Source organism: Misgurnus anguillicaudatus, chromosome 12, assembly GCF_027580225.2.
Source record: "Misgurnus anguillicaudatus chromosome 12, ASM2758022v2, whole genome shotgun sequence".
NCBI lineage: Eukaryota > Metazoa > Chordata > Actinopteri > Cypriniformes > Cobitidae > Misgurnus > Misgurnus anguillicaudatus.
Window position 1 is genome coordinate 35,440,569 of NC_073348.2, and position 17,480 is coordinate 35,458,048.

Here is a 17,480-nt window from a genome sequence, read left to right on the forward strand (position 1 = left end):
AAGTTGAAATGAATTGTAAATTCAACTTAAAAATGTAAATGCCACAAAGAAGTTTTTACAGTGAAAGGTTTTTCTTAATAATAACATGCAAACCTTTTAAAACAGACCTGACATGAGCTCCAAGATTAAACTGTGATACTATATAAGCTATGGTGCAATTTTTACAGGAATCACTTGGGAAAAAGTATGACAATAGAGAATGACTATCGAAAGGCTTTTAAAGAATGGGCCATTATTACTGTGCTCTGAAGCAGACGGTCTTTATGCGATTGTAGTGACACAGAAATGACACATTTAAAGATACGATTGGGATAACTGCTCACATTGCGAAGGTTTTGAAATAATACTGAGTGAAGAGTGAGTTTGGCTGGAAACATTTAATGTCAATATATATAATATCAATCATATGTTTATTATTATTTTTAATATAAATAATGCATTGCTTTTTACTCAATCATTTCTTTTTTTATCCAGTGCAGATTGGCGTCTGTGTGCAATCTGTTGTTTTTATTCTGTGCAGTTTTTATTGCGGTAATCTGTGCCAGCTTTCATTTGTTAAGATCATCAAAGAATGTCAAGAGTTTATTCAGACAATCCTGTTGCTCTGAATAAACTCTACCTAATGTTCAAAGAATGTTCATTGTACAGTATTTTGTGTGTCTGAAAAAAATGTATGTTCATGTGCTGCCTTGATAATACCAATACCACAAATGGTCATTGTGATGTTGCAAAGTAATACATGTTCCTGGGCCAGCATTTTTGTCTGATCTGTTTAACCATTCCTATCAAAAATGCCACTTTCTTTAACCATTAACTACTCTCAGAAATAATAGGAAACTGATGTGTTAACCATAACATAGGATTTATTGATAGAAATGCTTTAGTAGAACCAACAAGGATGATGATCTGCAATGTGTCCTACCTGGCAAAATCAGGGTCACCTAACACAAACAACTGCCTAACAGCTGCTGTGCTAATAATTGTGTATTTTTGTGGTATCTCTGTATTATTTACTACATTGTATTATATACAAGTTATATATGTAAGCTGCTGGTTGTTAACTATGTATGCAACTAATCTGATGGAGTTTAATCTCGTCCTTTCATTTCTTGCTGCAGTGGCCGGTGGATGTGTACACATGCATCCACCTGCTCAATGCTAAAAGTCACATCTGCCTTCTTTTTGATCTCTTATTTAGCAGCTGATGCTGTTTCCACAAAAGTCTTGTTACTAAATATAATAAAACAACATTTACCTGTAATCAAACTACAACCTGTGTCTTTTTTTAATGTCTCTTTTAATACAGTAGATTTAATGTAATGTATACTACAGTATTACCTATTGTGCATTGATAAACTGTAGTAAATAGTATAATTTAATATTTAGTATGAAAAGTTAAACACCAGTGTCTAGAAATTTTACTAGTACATAGCCTATAGCCTAGTTTTTTTCATGTTAGAGTGCATTTACTGTATTTTTATCAATTCATAGTTTTGAGATTATTTCTGTTGTTTCTACATTAAACGGTTCTCTACTGAATATGCTTTGGATAAAAGCATCTGCCAAATCTATAAATGTAGATAAATAAACTGTTAAAATGTGGAATTTATAAATTCTACATAGATCCAAGTAGCTATCAGTTCGTTTTAATTTCACGTCTTTCTAATGTTGACATGATTTATTTATGTTGGAAACTGTAAATAAAGCCGCATCAGTGTCGCATTGGTTCTCTACTCTGCTAAATGCGCTTTATGTTCTCGCCGCACCGGACGCTGTAAAAATAATACCAGGCCGTTAATGCGTCGTTTTCACTTTTTGAGCAATGACGCTTTTACTGGATTACCAATTTGCACCGCTCCCAGACAATAAGGAGATCGGCACAAAAGGGTTTTTGGAGTCTGTGTCTCATCTGCCGTCTTTCTTTGGTGAGTCAAGACCTTCATCGGAAGTTGAAACTGTGTTTTTTATAATGAGCATTAAAAAGCACAGCCCACAGATTAAATGTCTTCGTTGGTTTAAACGACACAGCACCTTATAAGCACCAACAAGAGCGATGGCATATAAAATATTAAGAGGATAGAAGATATTTTGTATGTTTGACCTCACGTGCAACTGCGCAGACAAGATCAGTGTATGACATCCACGCACCGCGAGGGCGATTCGAGAGCAGCGTCCTCGTGATGCTATGATGTCATAAGCGAAACTGTCTGCGCACGCAGCTCCGCATAAAGTGTTTTCTCTGGCTAACTTTGTTATTGTTTTATTTTGGATTACATTAATCATTTACATATGTACATTGACAACATTTATGTACAATACATTGTTATAACTCTCTTGTTGTTATATATGTATGTATATATACATGTTCATATGCAATAAAAAAAAATATAAAAAAAAATAAATAAAAAGCTCCGCATAAAGTAAAAGGCCGTTTCTAATTCTGAAGGCTGCGGCCTCCGGAGGTCGCATTTATAGGCTGCATACATCATCAAGATTTTCTTATTTCTTTTATAAAGTTTGAATATTAATCTTAGTTAATAAAAAAGTGTAATATGCTTATGACTTAAATAAATTAACTTAAATAAACCAGGCTTGATGACGTATGCAGCTTGCATATGCGACCTCCGCAGGCTGCATCCTTCGGATTGAGAAACGGCAAAAGACAGTCCATCACCTATTTTCTTTCGGCCAAATAACTGAAGGCATACATAAAAAGACTATACTACTAAACTTAAGTGTTTTCTCTATAGTAACATGTAGTCAATTTCTAGTTTCTAAACTGCTTTCCTTATCATGATTAATATTAAAGTACGCATTTACTACATTTTATGAATTAACTATAGGTAATAATTAAGAATGATATAGTATATATTAACACAGTGTAGTAATTACTATAATATATGACAGCAAACTACAAATTACTACAGTTTCCTAAGTAAAATAACCTACTAAAATATACGGTACTTCAGTATTTTTTTTCAAGTGCGCAATACAATTTTTTTCCGCGAGGTGGCGCCAAATGATTCTTTAAAGGTGATACTGAAGGCCTACTGTGCTTTGTTTTTAATTAATTTGTTTTGATTACACTGTTACATAAATTAATGTTACTGATGTGTCACAAAACAACTTTTCAGATTGCCTTGGTTCCAAAGTCTTCGCACCAATTAAGGCTGACATAAACAGAAACATTACAGTAAGTCAAAACACTATCTTAATGTAAAATGCCTTTTATATTTTATCATTGTATCTCTTCAAATCTGTATCTCTTTACCCTTACTCGTTTTTATTTTCACTGAAAAATATACTGACATGTTTTCTGAATTCTTCCTAATTTTTAAAAGAAAATTAAAGCTGTCTATGACTCAGATCCAGTGAAGTATGAGACACTTCAGCAGATCCTGATAGCAGAGAAAAGCATGTATGGTTCAGAATGGCCTAAAGCTGGAGCAACACTGGCACTTATGTGGTTAAAAAGGTAAGAAACTGCCCAATGTTATCTTTTATAAGTAGATAACATTTTTATAGTGAATATTTTATTTAACAAAAGTATCTTACAGAACTAACAGAGGAAAAAGTTTATTGCTCTCGTCCTCAGAGGTTTGCGGTTCATCCAGATTTTATTGCAAAGTCTAGCTGATGGTGAAAAAGATGAAGACAATCCCAATCTCATCCGCATCAATATTTCTAAAGCGTATGATGAAGCCCTCAAAAGGTACCATGGCTGGATAGTCCAGAATGTTTTCAAGGTTGGTCTAAAAAAATTTTTTTTCATTATTTTCAAGCCCAGAAAATTTAATTAACCCAGAAAATGTTTACATTTATCCCAACAATAGGTTTAAACAACCCAGCATAGGTTAAATTACAACACAAGGGACTGGGCTCGTCCGTTTTTGACCCAGTTTTTGTGGGTTAAAAATAACAAACAATCACTGATCAGTGCATGTGGGGATCTTATGCATGGATCAGTATGCATTATCATTACTAGTTAGGGCCTAGTAATATTAAACGTGGGTATGCTGACAAGACACATTTTTGCTTCTGCTGCAGGCTGCATTATTTGCTGCACCCTGCCGGTCGGATTTTCTTAAAGCTTTATCCAAGAATCAAGAAGTTGCTGAGGAGGATTGCTTATCTAAAGTTCGTCAGTTTTTAATAAACTTCACCGCGACTGTGGATGGCATTTATGAAATGTATTCAATAATGAATGCTGAACTAGATTACCAGGTTTAAATGGTGCTTTTTGTGTATTTACATATTTCTGACAGGGCCTTTCTTCTTTCAAAATAGATACAAAGATCAATTTTCATAATGATCGTGGTTGTGATTTTAGATTATATTATTCTATTATTCTATATTGTACTGTATTAAAGGGAATTTGCCTGTATTTACTTATTATAATCTGGTTAAATAAAGTTAAATAAACTTTCAATAACGTTTACAAAAACAATTGCACTGATATATTGCAAATATTATATGTAGATAAGATACTGAGAGACAACATTAGATAGGGGCTATTTAATATTTTCAAAGTGCATTAATAGTGAGTCAGTATTTTATTTTTAATGCAGAGAGATGCAGCCGATAGAAAGTAGGTCAGTTGGTCAGTATGACCTGGTTTTTTAGGTTCCTTACAGGGGCAATGAGATTAATCCACATAGTCTGCCCTCTATACCCGCATGGGACCTGTCCATGGTGCTGAAATGTCTTCAGGGAGTTCCCATCATGCCTTGTTACCACTGTGAAGGCTGGTGGTGATGGTGTAATGGGTCCTTAGTGCCAGTTGGGCATTGTTTAAATGTCACGGCCTACCTGAGAATTGTTTCTGACCATGTCCATCCCTTTATGACCACCATGTACCCATCCTCTGATGGCTACTTCCTAAAATGGGCCCCCACAGTCACCAGATCTCAACCCAATAGAGCATCTTTGGTATGTGATGGAATGGGAGCTTCGTGCTCTGGAGGTGCATCCCACAAATCTTCATCAACTGCAAGATGCTATCCTATCAATATGGGCCAACATTTCTAAAGAATGTTTTCAGCACCTTGTTGAATCAATGCCATGTAGAATTAAGGCAGTTCTGGAGGCGAAAAGGGGTCAAACACAATATTAGTATGGTATTCCTAATAATCCTTTAGGTGAGTGTATATATTGGACACGTTATGCACCCAGTGGTCACAGCTTTTCTTTTGTGTGGGTAATGTTTTAAAGATATAGGAATAATAAATGTACTTGAAATGTCATTGTCTCACCATGAAAATAAGTCTGTCTAAAACCCAAAACCTTGGGACTATATTTCCCAAATCAAATAACATTAATGAATTTTTCAAATGGTTCAGTCAGATTCAAGACTCAAATGATGCAGCTTTTGGGTCAAAAAGGAGAAAACCCAGCTGTAGGGTCAAATAATCCCAGAAAATGTTTATATTTGACCCAACAATGGCCCTTTCTGATGCAAAGATCTTAATCATGAATTTATAAATGTTGAATGCACTAGTTTTATAAGTTAATTCACAGATAACTATTCACAGATCACCATTTTTTATGAATTTGATGTTAATTTTAAGTCTGATATGATACAGGTATATGATATATTATATGCACATGTATACTGTATTTTTGTCTCATATTCATCTTACAAATTTATTTTCTTCACAGCAAACCATTACTTATGGAGGGCTCATACATACACATTATTCACAATCTGACCTTTAATGTCCTATTGCTTTTAATATAAATATTAAGGCATAATGTCTTGATTTATTTAACAAAATCCTTAAAGTACCCTTCTTTTGTTTGAACACAAAACCACAAATAAGATGATGTCTGATCAATTATATACACAGCAGGGAAGTAAACGGGCATTTTAATGTATTTATACTGTATTTAGTGTACTAATGTATATTACTGTATGATCTATTGACAATCACCATGGTGTGAATGTGCTGTTCTGTGCTTGTGCATCTCTGTACAGGGTTCATTAGATAAATGCAATGTGGGCAATAATTTTAACAACCAGAAAATTGCACGAGCACAATTAGATTTATACTAATGACAAAAATTGTTTAACTACACAGACACTATGATAAAAATGTCCATCAGACTGGATGCAGGGCGAAATATTTTAAGAGTGATGATGTGTTTAAGTGCCTTTCTGAACCAGGGGTAAAAGAAAGCATAGACGAGGGGATTTACACTTGAGTTCATATACATGGTCCATACTATTAAATTGCCAGTGGTTTCCGGAATTATATAAACGGGTATATAGCAAAGCAGATGAATTACCACAATGATCCCTAATGTGAGAGCGGCTTTGTGCTCGGTTTTCCTTTTCACAGAACTTTCTGTTAGATGTTTTCCTCTCTTCACCAGAGAGTTTATTACTTTTACTTGCTGATGTACTACATAAAATATTTTCATATATAAAGTTATGATTGTAATACAAGGAAACAAGAAAGTAACAAAAAGATCAGTCACTCTCCAACCAAAACTAATGATAAAGGTACACTCTCCATAACACACACCTAATCTTTTTAAAGTGTCAGGGTCAAAATATCCATTACTGACTACTATGGCAATCAGATAAGCAGATGAGCAAAACCAGCTGAGAAAAATTCCCACTAGACTTTTAGTCATGGTTATTTTCTGTGTGTACAGTAAAGGGTAAATCACAGCAATGAAACGATCGACAGCAATTAAAACTAAATTACCAAGAGATACAGAGAGAAACAGTCCAAGAAAAATTATGAACAGTCCACAGAAAATTTCTCCAAAGTACCAGCACATCTCGATCAGTTTGATGGCCTCTACAGGTATCACAATAAGTCCTACGAGCAGGTCGGCCACAGCCAGAGAAAGAATGAGCATGTTGGTTGGAGTGTGAAGCCTCTTGAAGTGACAGATGGAGATGATCACCAGCAGATTCAGAAACACAGTCCATACTGACAGCAATGAAAAAAACACATACATGATATTGTATTCATGTCTGGAGCGTTTTATCTTGATGCATGATGAGTTAATGGCAGGAAAGCAGTATTGAGTCTCATGATCTTCTGTCTCATACGCCATGAGTTAAGTCGTCTCCTGTTAGTAGTTTGATCTGATCTTCTTACTGTTCTTTCATTTATATTATGTTTAGATTAGACAGTCCAACCCAATCACCACCCACTCTGATGCTGCATAATGACTTATTTTCTTTTAATAGTTCCAACTAGAGGTCGGAACCTCTGCTTTGGCCCACTGCTACATTTATTTTCATTTGTTATGTCACAACGACAACCAAGGTGTAGTAAACAGCATACAACAAAGCATTCCAGACCCCTCCCCAATTGCTACATTTGGAGTGAATTTTGGTGGGTTAACATAAGCAAGTGTCCAGTCAATCAAATAAGGCTGCTCGGACAACTCTTTTATGGCTGACCTCCGTGCCAAAGCCTCACACTATTTCTGCTTCTCATCCTTTCAAACCCCTCTTCGCCATTTCATGAAGGCAGGATGATCGTAAACATATTCCTGAAAATGCAGATTTTATTGCAAAGTCTAGCTTATGATCAAAGAGATGATGACAATCCCAATTTCATCTGCATCAATATCTGTAAGGTGTATGATGAAGCCCTGAAAAGGTACCATGGCTGGATAGTCCAGAAGGTTTTCAAGGTTGGTCTGAAACATTTTTTTAGGGGCTAGAATCTGTTTTGTAAGTAATTGCTTGCAACTTCAAAAGAGAATCAATAGTCGGGGACATTTACTGATCAATGCATGTGGGATTCTTTAGTTATAGGGCCTAGTAATATTAAATGTGGGTATGTCAAATAAGACAAAACAATAGTTTACACCACACTTTTCCTTCTGCCTTAAGTTGCATTATTTGCTGCACCCTGCCAGTCTAATTTTCTTAAAGCTTTATCCAAGAATCAAGAAGTTGCTTCTAAAGTTCATCAGTTTTTAATAAACTTCATTTATGAAATGCTTTCAATAATCAACAAAAATAATCACAAATAAGATGACAGCAGAAAGTAAACAGGTGTTTTTGTGTATTTTTAGTGCATTGTGTATTGACCATCACCATAGTGTGAATATACTGTTTTGTGCTTGTGTGTCTCTGTAGGCTACTTTAGATAAATGTAATGTGTGCAACACAGACATGGGGACTTGTGACTTGGTGACTTGGACTCGAGTCGACTCGAGTCGCTATTTTTGTGACTTGTGACTTGACTTGACAAAAAATAAAATACTTGAGACTTGACTCGGACTTGGAAGTTAAAGACTCGGGACTTGACTTGACTTGAGACACGATGACTTGAATGACTTGAGTGTTAATCACATCATGTTTTCAGTTTGAATATAAAATATATAAATAATTTAAAAAAATAAAGTTGACGCAGCTGGAGCGCAGGCTAAGAATGGCGTTATCATGACTGAATCACGACACTATGCCGCTCTCGTACCTTACGCACGCCACGCCCACTTAGATCAGATATCAACATGTCAGCCGGAGGGGTACCGAGGGTCATCGCTTTCGGCTTCAACAAGATGTCAAAAGACGAACAGTGCATTGCAAGACATGCAACATTAAAATCACGGGCAGCCACGTGACAACCTCCAATTTTGTCCGTCATTTGAAGAGCCATAGTAAGTGCTTGTCATTTTTTTAATGTCTGGTTAGTTGGTAGATAGCTAATGTAATAATAGCTAAAGTAGCCATTAACCCTCATCAATGATGAGTATACCGTGTTGGGGACAAATGTGGGCAAAAGAATTTAGATTTTTTTTTTAAATACTTCCCTTGATCTGAGCGGTATGAGACTTGGCTACTTTTTCTAAGTTTGTAAGCGTCTTTTGCGCGCTCAAGTTCGTTATTTCATATGTAAGCGCACGAACGGAAAAGACGCGCACGCGGTGCGACGCGCTCATTTTTTTTCATTTGAGCATTCAGAGCATTACACAAGTGTGTGTGAGAGAGAGAGAGAGAGAGAGAGAGAGAGAAAGAGAAAGAGAGTGTGTGAGTGAGTGAGAGAGAGAGCTTGTGTGTGTGTGTGTGTGTGTGTGTGTGTGTGTGTGTGAGAGAGAGAGAGAGAGAGAGAGAGAGAGAGAGCGTGTGTGTGTGTGTGTGTGTGTGTGTGTGTGTGTGTGTGTGTGAGAGAGAGAGAGAGAGTGTGTGTGTGTGTGTGTGTGTGTGTGAACTATGTTTGAGAGAGAGAGAGAGAGAGAGAGAGAGGGAGGTGTTCAGAGAGGAGTCTGTTGGGTGTTAAGCTGTTATTTGTTTTATGGACTCAATGTTGAAAATTTCAAACATTTTAAACAAGGTTGGCAGAAGTGAAAAATAAATAATTTATGAAGTTACAATTTTGTTTGATTCCATGATGTATTTTACTGAACATGAGTATTTACAATGAAAATCAAAATTATTGTAATTTGCTGATAGTTACTTACTGTATATATTGTCTTTTCACTTTATTAATATCAGATTCTGCAGGTAAAATTACAATAATAAGGTGACTTGACTTGGACTTGACTTGACCTACTACAGGACTTGACTTGACTTGACTTGATATAGCCTGTGACTTGACTTGACTTGACTTGCCCAAGACAAAAAATACTTGGGACTTACTTGAGACTTGAAGGTTCAGACTTGAGACTTACTTGAGACTTGCACATGTGTGACTTGGTCCCATCTCTGGTGCAACAACCAGAAATTTGAATGAGCACAATCTCATGATGAGGATCTGCAATGTGTCCTACCTGGCAAAATCAGGGTCACCTAACACAAACAACTGCCTAACTGTGGTAACATTTGTGTTTTTTGTGGTATATCTGTATTATTTACTAAATTTTATTATATACAAATTATATATGTAAACTGCTGGTTGTTATGTATGCAACTTTTACTGTAACCACATGAACAATGTGTATACCTAATGTATATTATTGTATGCTTTACTAGTGTATACTATAGTATTAACTATTGTGAATTGATAAACTGTAGTAAATACTGTAGTATACTTTAATATTTAGTACAGTTAATTACTGTATGCTTTAATAGCCTAGTATTTATGTAGGAGACTGTAGATAAGCCGCATCAGTGTCGCATGGTCTACTCGCTGTTAAATTCGCTTTCTGTTCTCACCGCACCGGACGCTGTAAAACTATACCAAGCCTTTGCGTCGTTTACACATCTTCAGCCATGGCGCTTTTACTGGATTACGAATTTGCACCGCCCCCAGACAGTAAGGAGATCGACACAAAAGTGTTTTTGGAGTCTGTGTTTCAACTGCCTTCTTTCTTGGGTGAGTCAAGAGCTTCATCGAGAGTTGAAATGGTGTTCTTTATAATACGCATTAAAAAGCACAGTCCACATATTAAATATTTTAAATATTATAAATACATTATAAACACCAACGAAAGCGATGGCATATTAATACATATTTAGAAGATAGAAATGTTGTATGTGTGAGTGTGACCTCACGTGACACTGCGCAGAAGAGATCAGCGTATGACATCCACGCATCGCACCGCAAAGGCGATTCGAGAGCTGTGTTCTCGTGCTATGTATGAACTGTCTGCGCAAGCAGTCCGCATAAAGTCAATTTGTCATTTGTAGGCTGCATGCGTCAGCAAGACTTTTAAAGTTGACTCTTTTCCGACTCGCGAATGTAATGCTCAGTTAACTTAAATAAACCAGGCTTGATGACGTATGCAGCTTGCATGCGACCTCCGCAGGCAAAAGATCGTCCATCACCTATTTTCTTTCGGCCAAATAATTGAACGCATACATAAATATACTGAAGTATACTTTAGTATTTTCAATAGTGAAATGTAGTACATATTAACCCCCTTTTTTTACAGTCTATGCATAAGATATGTCAGATTAAAGTAATCTACAATACTAACGTTACATTTTATGAATTCACTATAGTTACTATAGAATAATATAGTATATATGAGCACAGTGTAGTAATTACTTCAATATATGACAGTAAACTAAGTTACTACAGTTTCCTATGGTAAGTACAATAGCCCTTTCAAAATATACTGTACCTCAGTTTATTTCAAGTGTGTAATACAAACTTTTCCCGCGAGGTGGCGCCAAATGATTGTTTAACGGTTAAAGGTGATACTACTGAAGGCGTACTGTGCTTTGTTTTTCAAAAATGCTAAAATAGTATATGCTTGCCTAAACTGTTACATAAATAAATGTTACTGATGTGTCACAAAATAATTTTTCAGATCGCCTTGGTTTCAAAGTCTTCAAACTAATTAGGGATGACATAAAAGAAAGCATCACAGTAAGTCTTAATGTAAAATTCCTTTTATATTTTATCATCGTTTTTCTTCAAATTTACTTTAACTTTTATTTTCACTGGAAAATATACTGACACGTCTTCCCAATTTTCAAAAGACAATTAAAGCTGTCTATGACTCAGATCCAGTGAAGTATGAGACACTTCAGCAGATCCTGATAGCAGAGAAAAGCATGTATGGTTCAGAATGGCCTAAAGCTGGAGCAACACTGGCACTTATGTGGTTAAAAAGGTAAGAAATGGCTTAATTCTATTCTATTTTTAAGTAGATAACTTTCATAGTGAACATTTTATTTAACAAATGTATCTTACAGAACTTTGAAAAAATTTAGAGGAAAAAAGTTTGTTGCTCTCGTCCTCAGATGTTTGCGGTTCATCCAGATTTTATTGCAAAGTCTAGCTGATGGTGAAAGAGATAAAGACAATCCCAATCTCATCCGCATCAATATTTCTAAAGCGTATGATGAAGCCCTCAAAAGGTACCATGGCTGGATGATCCAGAATGTTTTCAAGGTTTGTCTGACATATTTTTTGATTATTTTCAAGCTCCACCACTTGGTTAAATTAACTGCTTACATTTAATCCAACAATAGGTTAAAACAACCCAGCATGGGTGTAATTACAACACATGGAGCTGGGCTCATCCCTTTTTGACCCAGGGCTGGGTTGAAAATAACAGACGTTCACTGATCAGTGCATGTGGGAATCTTATGCATGGTTCAGTATGCATTATCATTACTAGTTAGGGCCTAGTAATATTAAATGTGAACAAGAAAAAAAAGTTTATACCACATTTTTGCTTCTGCTGCAGGCTGCAGTATGTGCTGCACCCTACCGATCGGATTTTCTTAAAGCTTTATCCAAGAATCAAGAAGTTGCAGAGGAGGATTGCTTATCTAAAGTTCGTCAGTTTTTAATAAACTTCACGCCGGCTGTGGATGCCATTTATGAAATGTATTCAATAATGAATGCTGAACTAGATTACAAGGTTTAACAGTTGCTTTTTGTGGTTTGCATGTCCTTTCTCCTTACAAAATAGATACAAAGATAAGTTTTCATAATAATCATTGTTGGGATTAGATCATTCTTGTAGTGTATTAAAGGGAATTTGCCTGTATTTACTTAATTATCTTCTGTCTTATAGGCCATGAGTAAAGTCTCCTCCTGTTAAGAGTTTGATCTGATCTCCTTATTGTCTTTTCATTTATATTATTCTAGATCAAACAGACCAACCCCTTTACCACCCACTTTGATGATGCCTAGAGATATTATCTCTACATGTAGTTAATATTAATGCACTAACCTTATTTTGTTATGGTGCTTCACCAAAAATGCAGAGAGAAAGTATAAACTTTCTTTTTTGGTTTTGTATTGTGGGGGATTTTGGGGACACGATTATTCAATTATGAAAGCTGAACCTCACAATTTATTTGCAAGAATTGTATTTACCTTTTTGATCATTACCATGAATCAGTTAAACATTCATTTTCTATTGTTGTAGTCAAGGTATTTACATTTTAAATATTGTTTCACAGATGATCAAAAGTAATATGGTTTTCCATATTTTTACCACTTTCACTTTAAATTGCACATTTTAAGATTGCTCTTTGAAGATCTGAAATCTTTGAAATCTTCAAGCACTGGTAAAGCGCGGGTGGGGCGCCTGTGTAGAACCATGTAGTGCTATGTAGAACCATGTGTGGTGCTATATGGCCCCTGTATGGTTCTGCACGGGTGCCGCACTGGTGCTTCACCAGTGCTATATGGCACTAAAAATGGTTCTTCTATGATTACGAGCAAAGAACCACTTTTTTGTGCTATATAGCACCATTTGTTTTTTTCTGGAAGAATGGCAACTGTCTTGAATGATTTTCACTTGTGAATAATGGACTGTTTGGAACTGATGGACTGTTTTATGTCCAGCAACAATTGCTTCTCAAAAGATCTTTGCATTTTGGTTAATATACATTGAAAAATAAAACACTACAAAAACGTAAAAATGAAACCGAATTAAATTAAAGGAATCAAACATGCAACTGTCATTTCATACCAAGATGTCAATACAGGCTTTGTCATTGACAAGTTTAGGACGTCACGTGTGGTGTGTAGATTTGACAAACACAGTGACTTTATTATCTTTATCATAAGTTTGTTTACTATTACTAATGTTAGAACACTTGAATGGTGTTAAAACTCCAAGGACCAATTACAATTGTTATGTTTGCCCTGTTGAGTGCATGTTTGCAGCAGAGGTCTGAACTATTCGTATCATTCATTAAAGGTGTGAAATAAACACACTGATGCAACATCTTCACTTCACTGCTGTCAATGGTATATTACTTTGTTTTGATGATGTAATTTACCAAGTTATTTCTTCACTAAACTATTCCAAAGGTCATATGAAGTGTCATTCATTTCGTATGGTGAACTTTGCTGCAATTTTAAAGCAAGATAGAAATTTTTAACATAAATGAAAAAAAGCCAAAGGGGGGTGCCCTGTGCATAAAAAAGTTGTGAGTGAGAAGGTGTTATCTGTTTCAATACATCAATTAAAAAACTCTCTCTGTGGCAGTTTTTCGATATTACAATAAGTGTCAGAAAGAAACGTACAAAAAAGTTACAAAATGGTACCTTTTCTGTCGCTGGGGTGGTAACCTTAAAGGTTCATTTTTTTACCTTTATAGTACACAACACATTGAAATGTTGTACGGTTTGGGGTATAATATTAAACCCAGGTACAAAACAGTTAACTGTATCTTTACAGGTACACAATAGATCCTTTAGTTAGTAATGTACCCCAAAAGGTACAACATTGATTGTATTATATTTAGCTTACCTGAATGAAGGTAACACCCCAGTAAAATAAAAGGTACATTTTTGTATCTATATTCCTGACAATGCAGATTTAATTGCAAAGTCTAGTTTATGGTGAAAGAGATAAAGACAATCCCAATCTCATCCACATCAATATCTGTAAGGTGTATGACGAAGCCCTCAAAAAGGTACCATGACTGCTTATTCAATTCATCAAAATCCAGTTTATGAAATGCATGCAATAATCAACACAAATAACCACAAATAAAAAATGTAACTTGTTAAAAACAAGAGAACATGTCTTATGCCAGGTTGTAGCAACAGTTGCTAATTTTCACCTGCAGTCACCTTTAATGTATTGACCATCACCATGGTGTGAATCTGCTGTTTTGTGCTTGTGCATTTCTGTAGGCTACTTTAGATAAATATAATGTGGGCAACATAATCATAACAACCAGAAAATTGCATAAGCACAATCACTTATGAAGATTTACGAATGACAAAAAGCACAGTAAATTAAACTTAGTGATACACAGAACTGTTTAACTACACAGATGGATGCACTATGGTGAAAATGTCCACCAGAGTGGATGCAGGGCGAAATATTTTAAGAGTGATGATTTGTTTAAGTGCCTTTCTGAACCAGGGGTAAAAGAAAGCATAGACGAGGGGATTTACACTTGAGTTCATATACATAGTCCATGATAGGAAACTGGCAGTGCTTTCAGGAATGACTGTACTTCCTGTCAGAAAAAAAATATAAAAGGGTATATAGCAAAGCAGATGAATTGCCACAATGATGCTTAATGTTAAAGCAGCTTTGTGCTCCGTTTTCCTTTTCACAGAACCTTCTGTTAGATTGTTTCCTCTCTTCACCAGAGAGTTTATAATTTTTACTTGCTGATGTACGACATAAAATATTTTCATATATAAAGTTATGATCGTGATACAAGGAAACAAGAAATTAACAAAGAGATCAGTCAATCTCCAACCAAAACTAATATAAAAACTACACTCTCCATAACACACACCTAATCTTTTTAAAGTGTCAGGGTCAAAATATCCATTACTGACTACAATGGCAGTCAGATAAGCAGATGAGCAAAACCAGCTGAGAAAAATTCCCACTAAACTTTTAGTCATGGTTATTTTCTGTGTGTACAGTAAAGGGTAAATCACAGCAATGAAACGATCGAGAGCAATTAAAACTAAATTACTAAGAGATACAGAGAGAAAAAATCCAAGGAAAATTATGAACAGTCCACAGAATATTTCTCCAAAGTACCAGCACGTCTCGATCAGTTTGATGGCCTCTACGGGTATTGCAATAAGTCCTACGAGCAGGTCGGCCACAGCCAGAGAGAGAATGAGCATGTTGGTTGGAGTGTGAAGCCTCTTGAAGTGAGAAATGGAGATGATCACCAGCAGATTCAAAAACACAGTCCATACTGACAGCAATGAAAAAAACACATACATGATATTGTATTCATGTCTGGAGCGTTTTGTCTTGATGCATGATGAGTTAATGGCAGGAAAGCAGTAGTGAGTCTCATGACCTTCTGTCTCATAGGCCATGAGTAAAGTCTCCTCCTGATAGGAGTTTGATCTGATCTCCTTACTGTTCTGTAATTTATATTATGTCTAGATCAGACAGTCCAACCCATTCACCTCCCACTCTGATGCTGCATAATGACTTAATTACTTTTAAGAAGGTTTACATCAAAGACCAAAAAATTTGGACTGGCCCGTTCTCACTTAAACTGATAACATCAAAAATTTGATTACTTCATGAGCCAAGGGTAATAGTGGTTAAGCGCCAAAAAAGTATGTACGCCTAAAAAAGACGTGGACATGGCAACACTGCAAGACAGCACTGAGAGAAGCAGCCTCACAAATGTACAACACACAATGCCAAGACGGAGGTTTATATTATCTACTTTGAGAAGCTGCATGCCTTAGAAAACCCGTGACATGGGCCTGTTAGGTAATTGTAAAAGTATGTGGGTTTGTGTTGGTTGCGCGCCGGCCCACCAAACTTTTTCACGACCAACCGGGCGGCGCTCTTTGGAAATCACTGAGAGTCTACAGAAGAAGAAGTACACGATAGTAGAGACTTGGGACTGGTGTCTTTCTAAAGCTCTCTCTGCCCACTTCAAAATGCCCCCAAGACTCTATGACCTCCCCTTCCGGAGAAATAAAAAATGAGCTTTTATATTCAAATGCCAATAGCTCCGCCCCCGAGAGAGTCACACACTCAATCTTGGGCTTGTTGGAAAGGTCCAGGGCTTTAATTGAATTATTAATTTAAATTATTAAATTTATCTCTGCGGTATCTTGAGGTGGTGTTGTTGGAAAGCGCTATCCACCCCCTTCAAAATGTCTCCACCCCCAAGTCTCTAGGACCTCCCCTGTAGCTCCGCTCCCGAGAGGGCCACGCCCTCAACCCTCGACAAACTCCAAACTCAAAAATCCTTCTCAACGAAATTTTACCCATACTAAAAACAAGAAAACGTGAGCAAGTTCGCTTCATCACCGTAGGGTCCCGGAAGGGCCTGGGTGCCCCAAATTCGGGGCCCTGGCTCACTGAGGGCCCCCAACGACATGTGACAGTTGCAACACTTTTTCATTAAATCAATGGATTTTTCCATACCTGAGAGGCCTATGATCACCAATTGCCGTGGTCGTGAGACTTTTGTGGCTTTCGAAGCGCTCTGCACGAACCCGTTAACCTCATCTATGGGAAAAATGGAGAAGTGAGATTTATCGATCTGCGGGCTCGCGATTGCACACGGCAACCCTCTAGAGGCCCTCAACCAACATATCCGAACCGCGAGAACATGACTCCAAAATAAACCAGTTGTCGAAAAGCTCTGAAAATCACTCATCACAATCCTCTTGATGCCCAAGACCCCTAAAGCCGTGCCTCAGTCTCAGTGTTACGCTGCATTCAGCAGGCCCGAACTGAAGGCACGAATGTGAGGAGCGTTAAAGCTTTCATTGTAAGAAACTTAATACAGAAGCCCAAAGGGAACGTCCTGTAAGGTTTACAGCACCATGGACAAGTGCTGGAGGAGTTATAAAGCGAGGGTGTGGAGGATTTAGTTTCTGTGCATCTCTTAAAAACCTAATGACCAGGTCGTGCCGACCCACTGACCTACCATTTATTGAGGTGTGGTGTGTGGATATTGCAGCAATGTCCACTTTAATAGTGGACAGTGACACAAGGAGACCTCAGATTTGTCTGACTTCAGAAGAGGAGATGACGGGCAAGGGGACAGGTGACCAGAGTGCAAACCGCCTTGGCAATTGATATACGCAATAGTCACAGTTTTGTCAGTGCAAATTAATACATCTTTGTCTCGGAGC

General features: G+C 36.7%; 4 protein-coding genes across 7 annotated transcripts; 2 read left to right on the forward strand and 2 right to left on the reverse strand.

Moving 5' to 3' along the window:
- Positions 1-82: 82 nt before the first annotated feature.
- Positions 83-4,339, forward strand: LOC129446270 (glycolipid transfer protein-like). Its single transcript, XM_073874488.1, has 5 exons — positions 83-1,925; positions 3,135-3,193; positions 3,342-3,475; positions 3,596-3,746; positions 4,048-4,339. Exons 1-5 carry the CDS (start codon positions 1,823-1,825, stop codon positions 4,228-4,230), a joined length of 630 nt encoding a protein of 209 aa, XP_073730589.1. The 5' UTR covers positions 83-1,822; the 3' UTR covers positions 4,231-4,339.
- A 1,680-nt stretch (positions 4,340-6,019) lies between these two features.
- On the reverse strand, positions 6,020-7,090 carry LOC129447234 (trace amine-associated receptor 13c-like). Its single transcript, XM_055208883.2, has one exon. The coding sequence runs from the start codon at positions 7,066-7,068 to the stop codon at positions 6,070-6,072; it is 999 nt and encodes a 332-aa protein (XP_055064858.2). The 5' UTR covers positions 7,069-7,090; the 3' UTR covers positions 6,020-6,069.
- Positions 7,091-10,048: 2,958 nt separating this feature from the next.
- LOC129446633 (glycolipid transfer protein-like) lies at positions 10,049-13,639 on the forward strand. Of its 4 annotated transcripts, none has more exons than XM_073874757.1 (6): positions 10,049-10,286; positions 11,227-11,285; positions 11,399-11,532; positions 11,663-11,813; positions 11,894-12,017; positions 12,112-12,250. In XM_073874757.1, exons 1-6 carry the CDS (start codon positions 10,184-10,186, stop codon positions 12,150-12,152), a joined length of 612 nt encoding a protein of 203 aa, XP_073730858.1. In that variant the 5' UTR covers positions 10,049-10,183; the 3' UTR covers positions 12,153-12,250. The 4 variants fall into 4 exon arrangements, with proteins under 4 accessions (XP_073730858.1, XP_073730857.1, XP_055063792.1 ...); XM_073874756.1 differs by having other exon boundaries at positions 10,050-10,286; positions 11,894-12,022; positions 12,112-13,632; XM_055207818.2 differs by having other exon boundaries at positions 10,207-10,286; positions 11,424-11,532; positions 11,894-12,022; positions 12,112-13,639.
- Positions 13,640-14,660: 1,021 nt separating this feature from the next.
- LOC129446269 (trace amine-associated receptor 13c-like) lies at positions 14,661-15,711 on the reverse strand. Its single transcript, XM_055207221.2, has one exon. It carries the CDS (start codon positions 15,687-15,689, stop codon positions 14,661-14,663), a length of 1,029 nt encoding a protein of 342 aa, XP_055063196.2. The 5' UTR covers positions 15,690-15,711.
- Between the last annotated feature and the right edge of the window lie 1,769 nt (positions 15,712-17,480).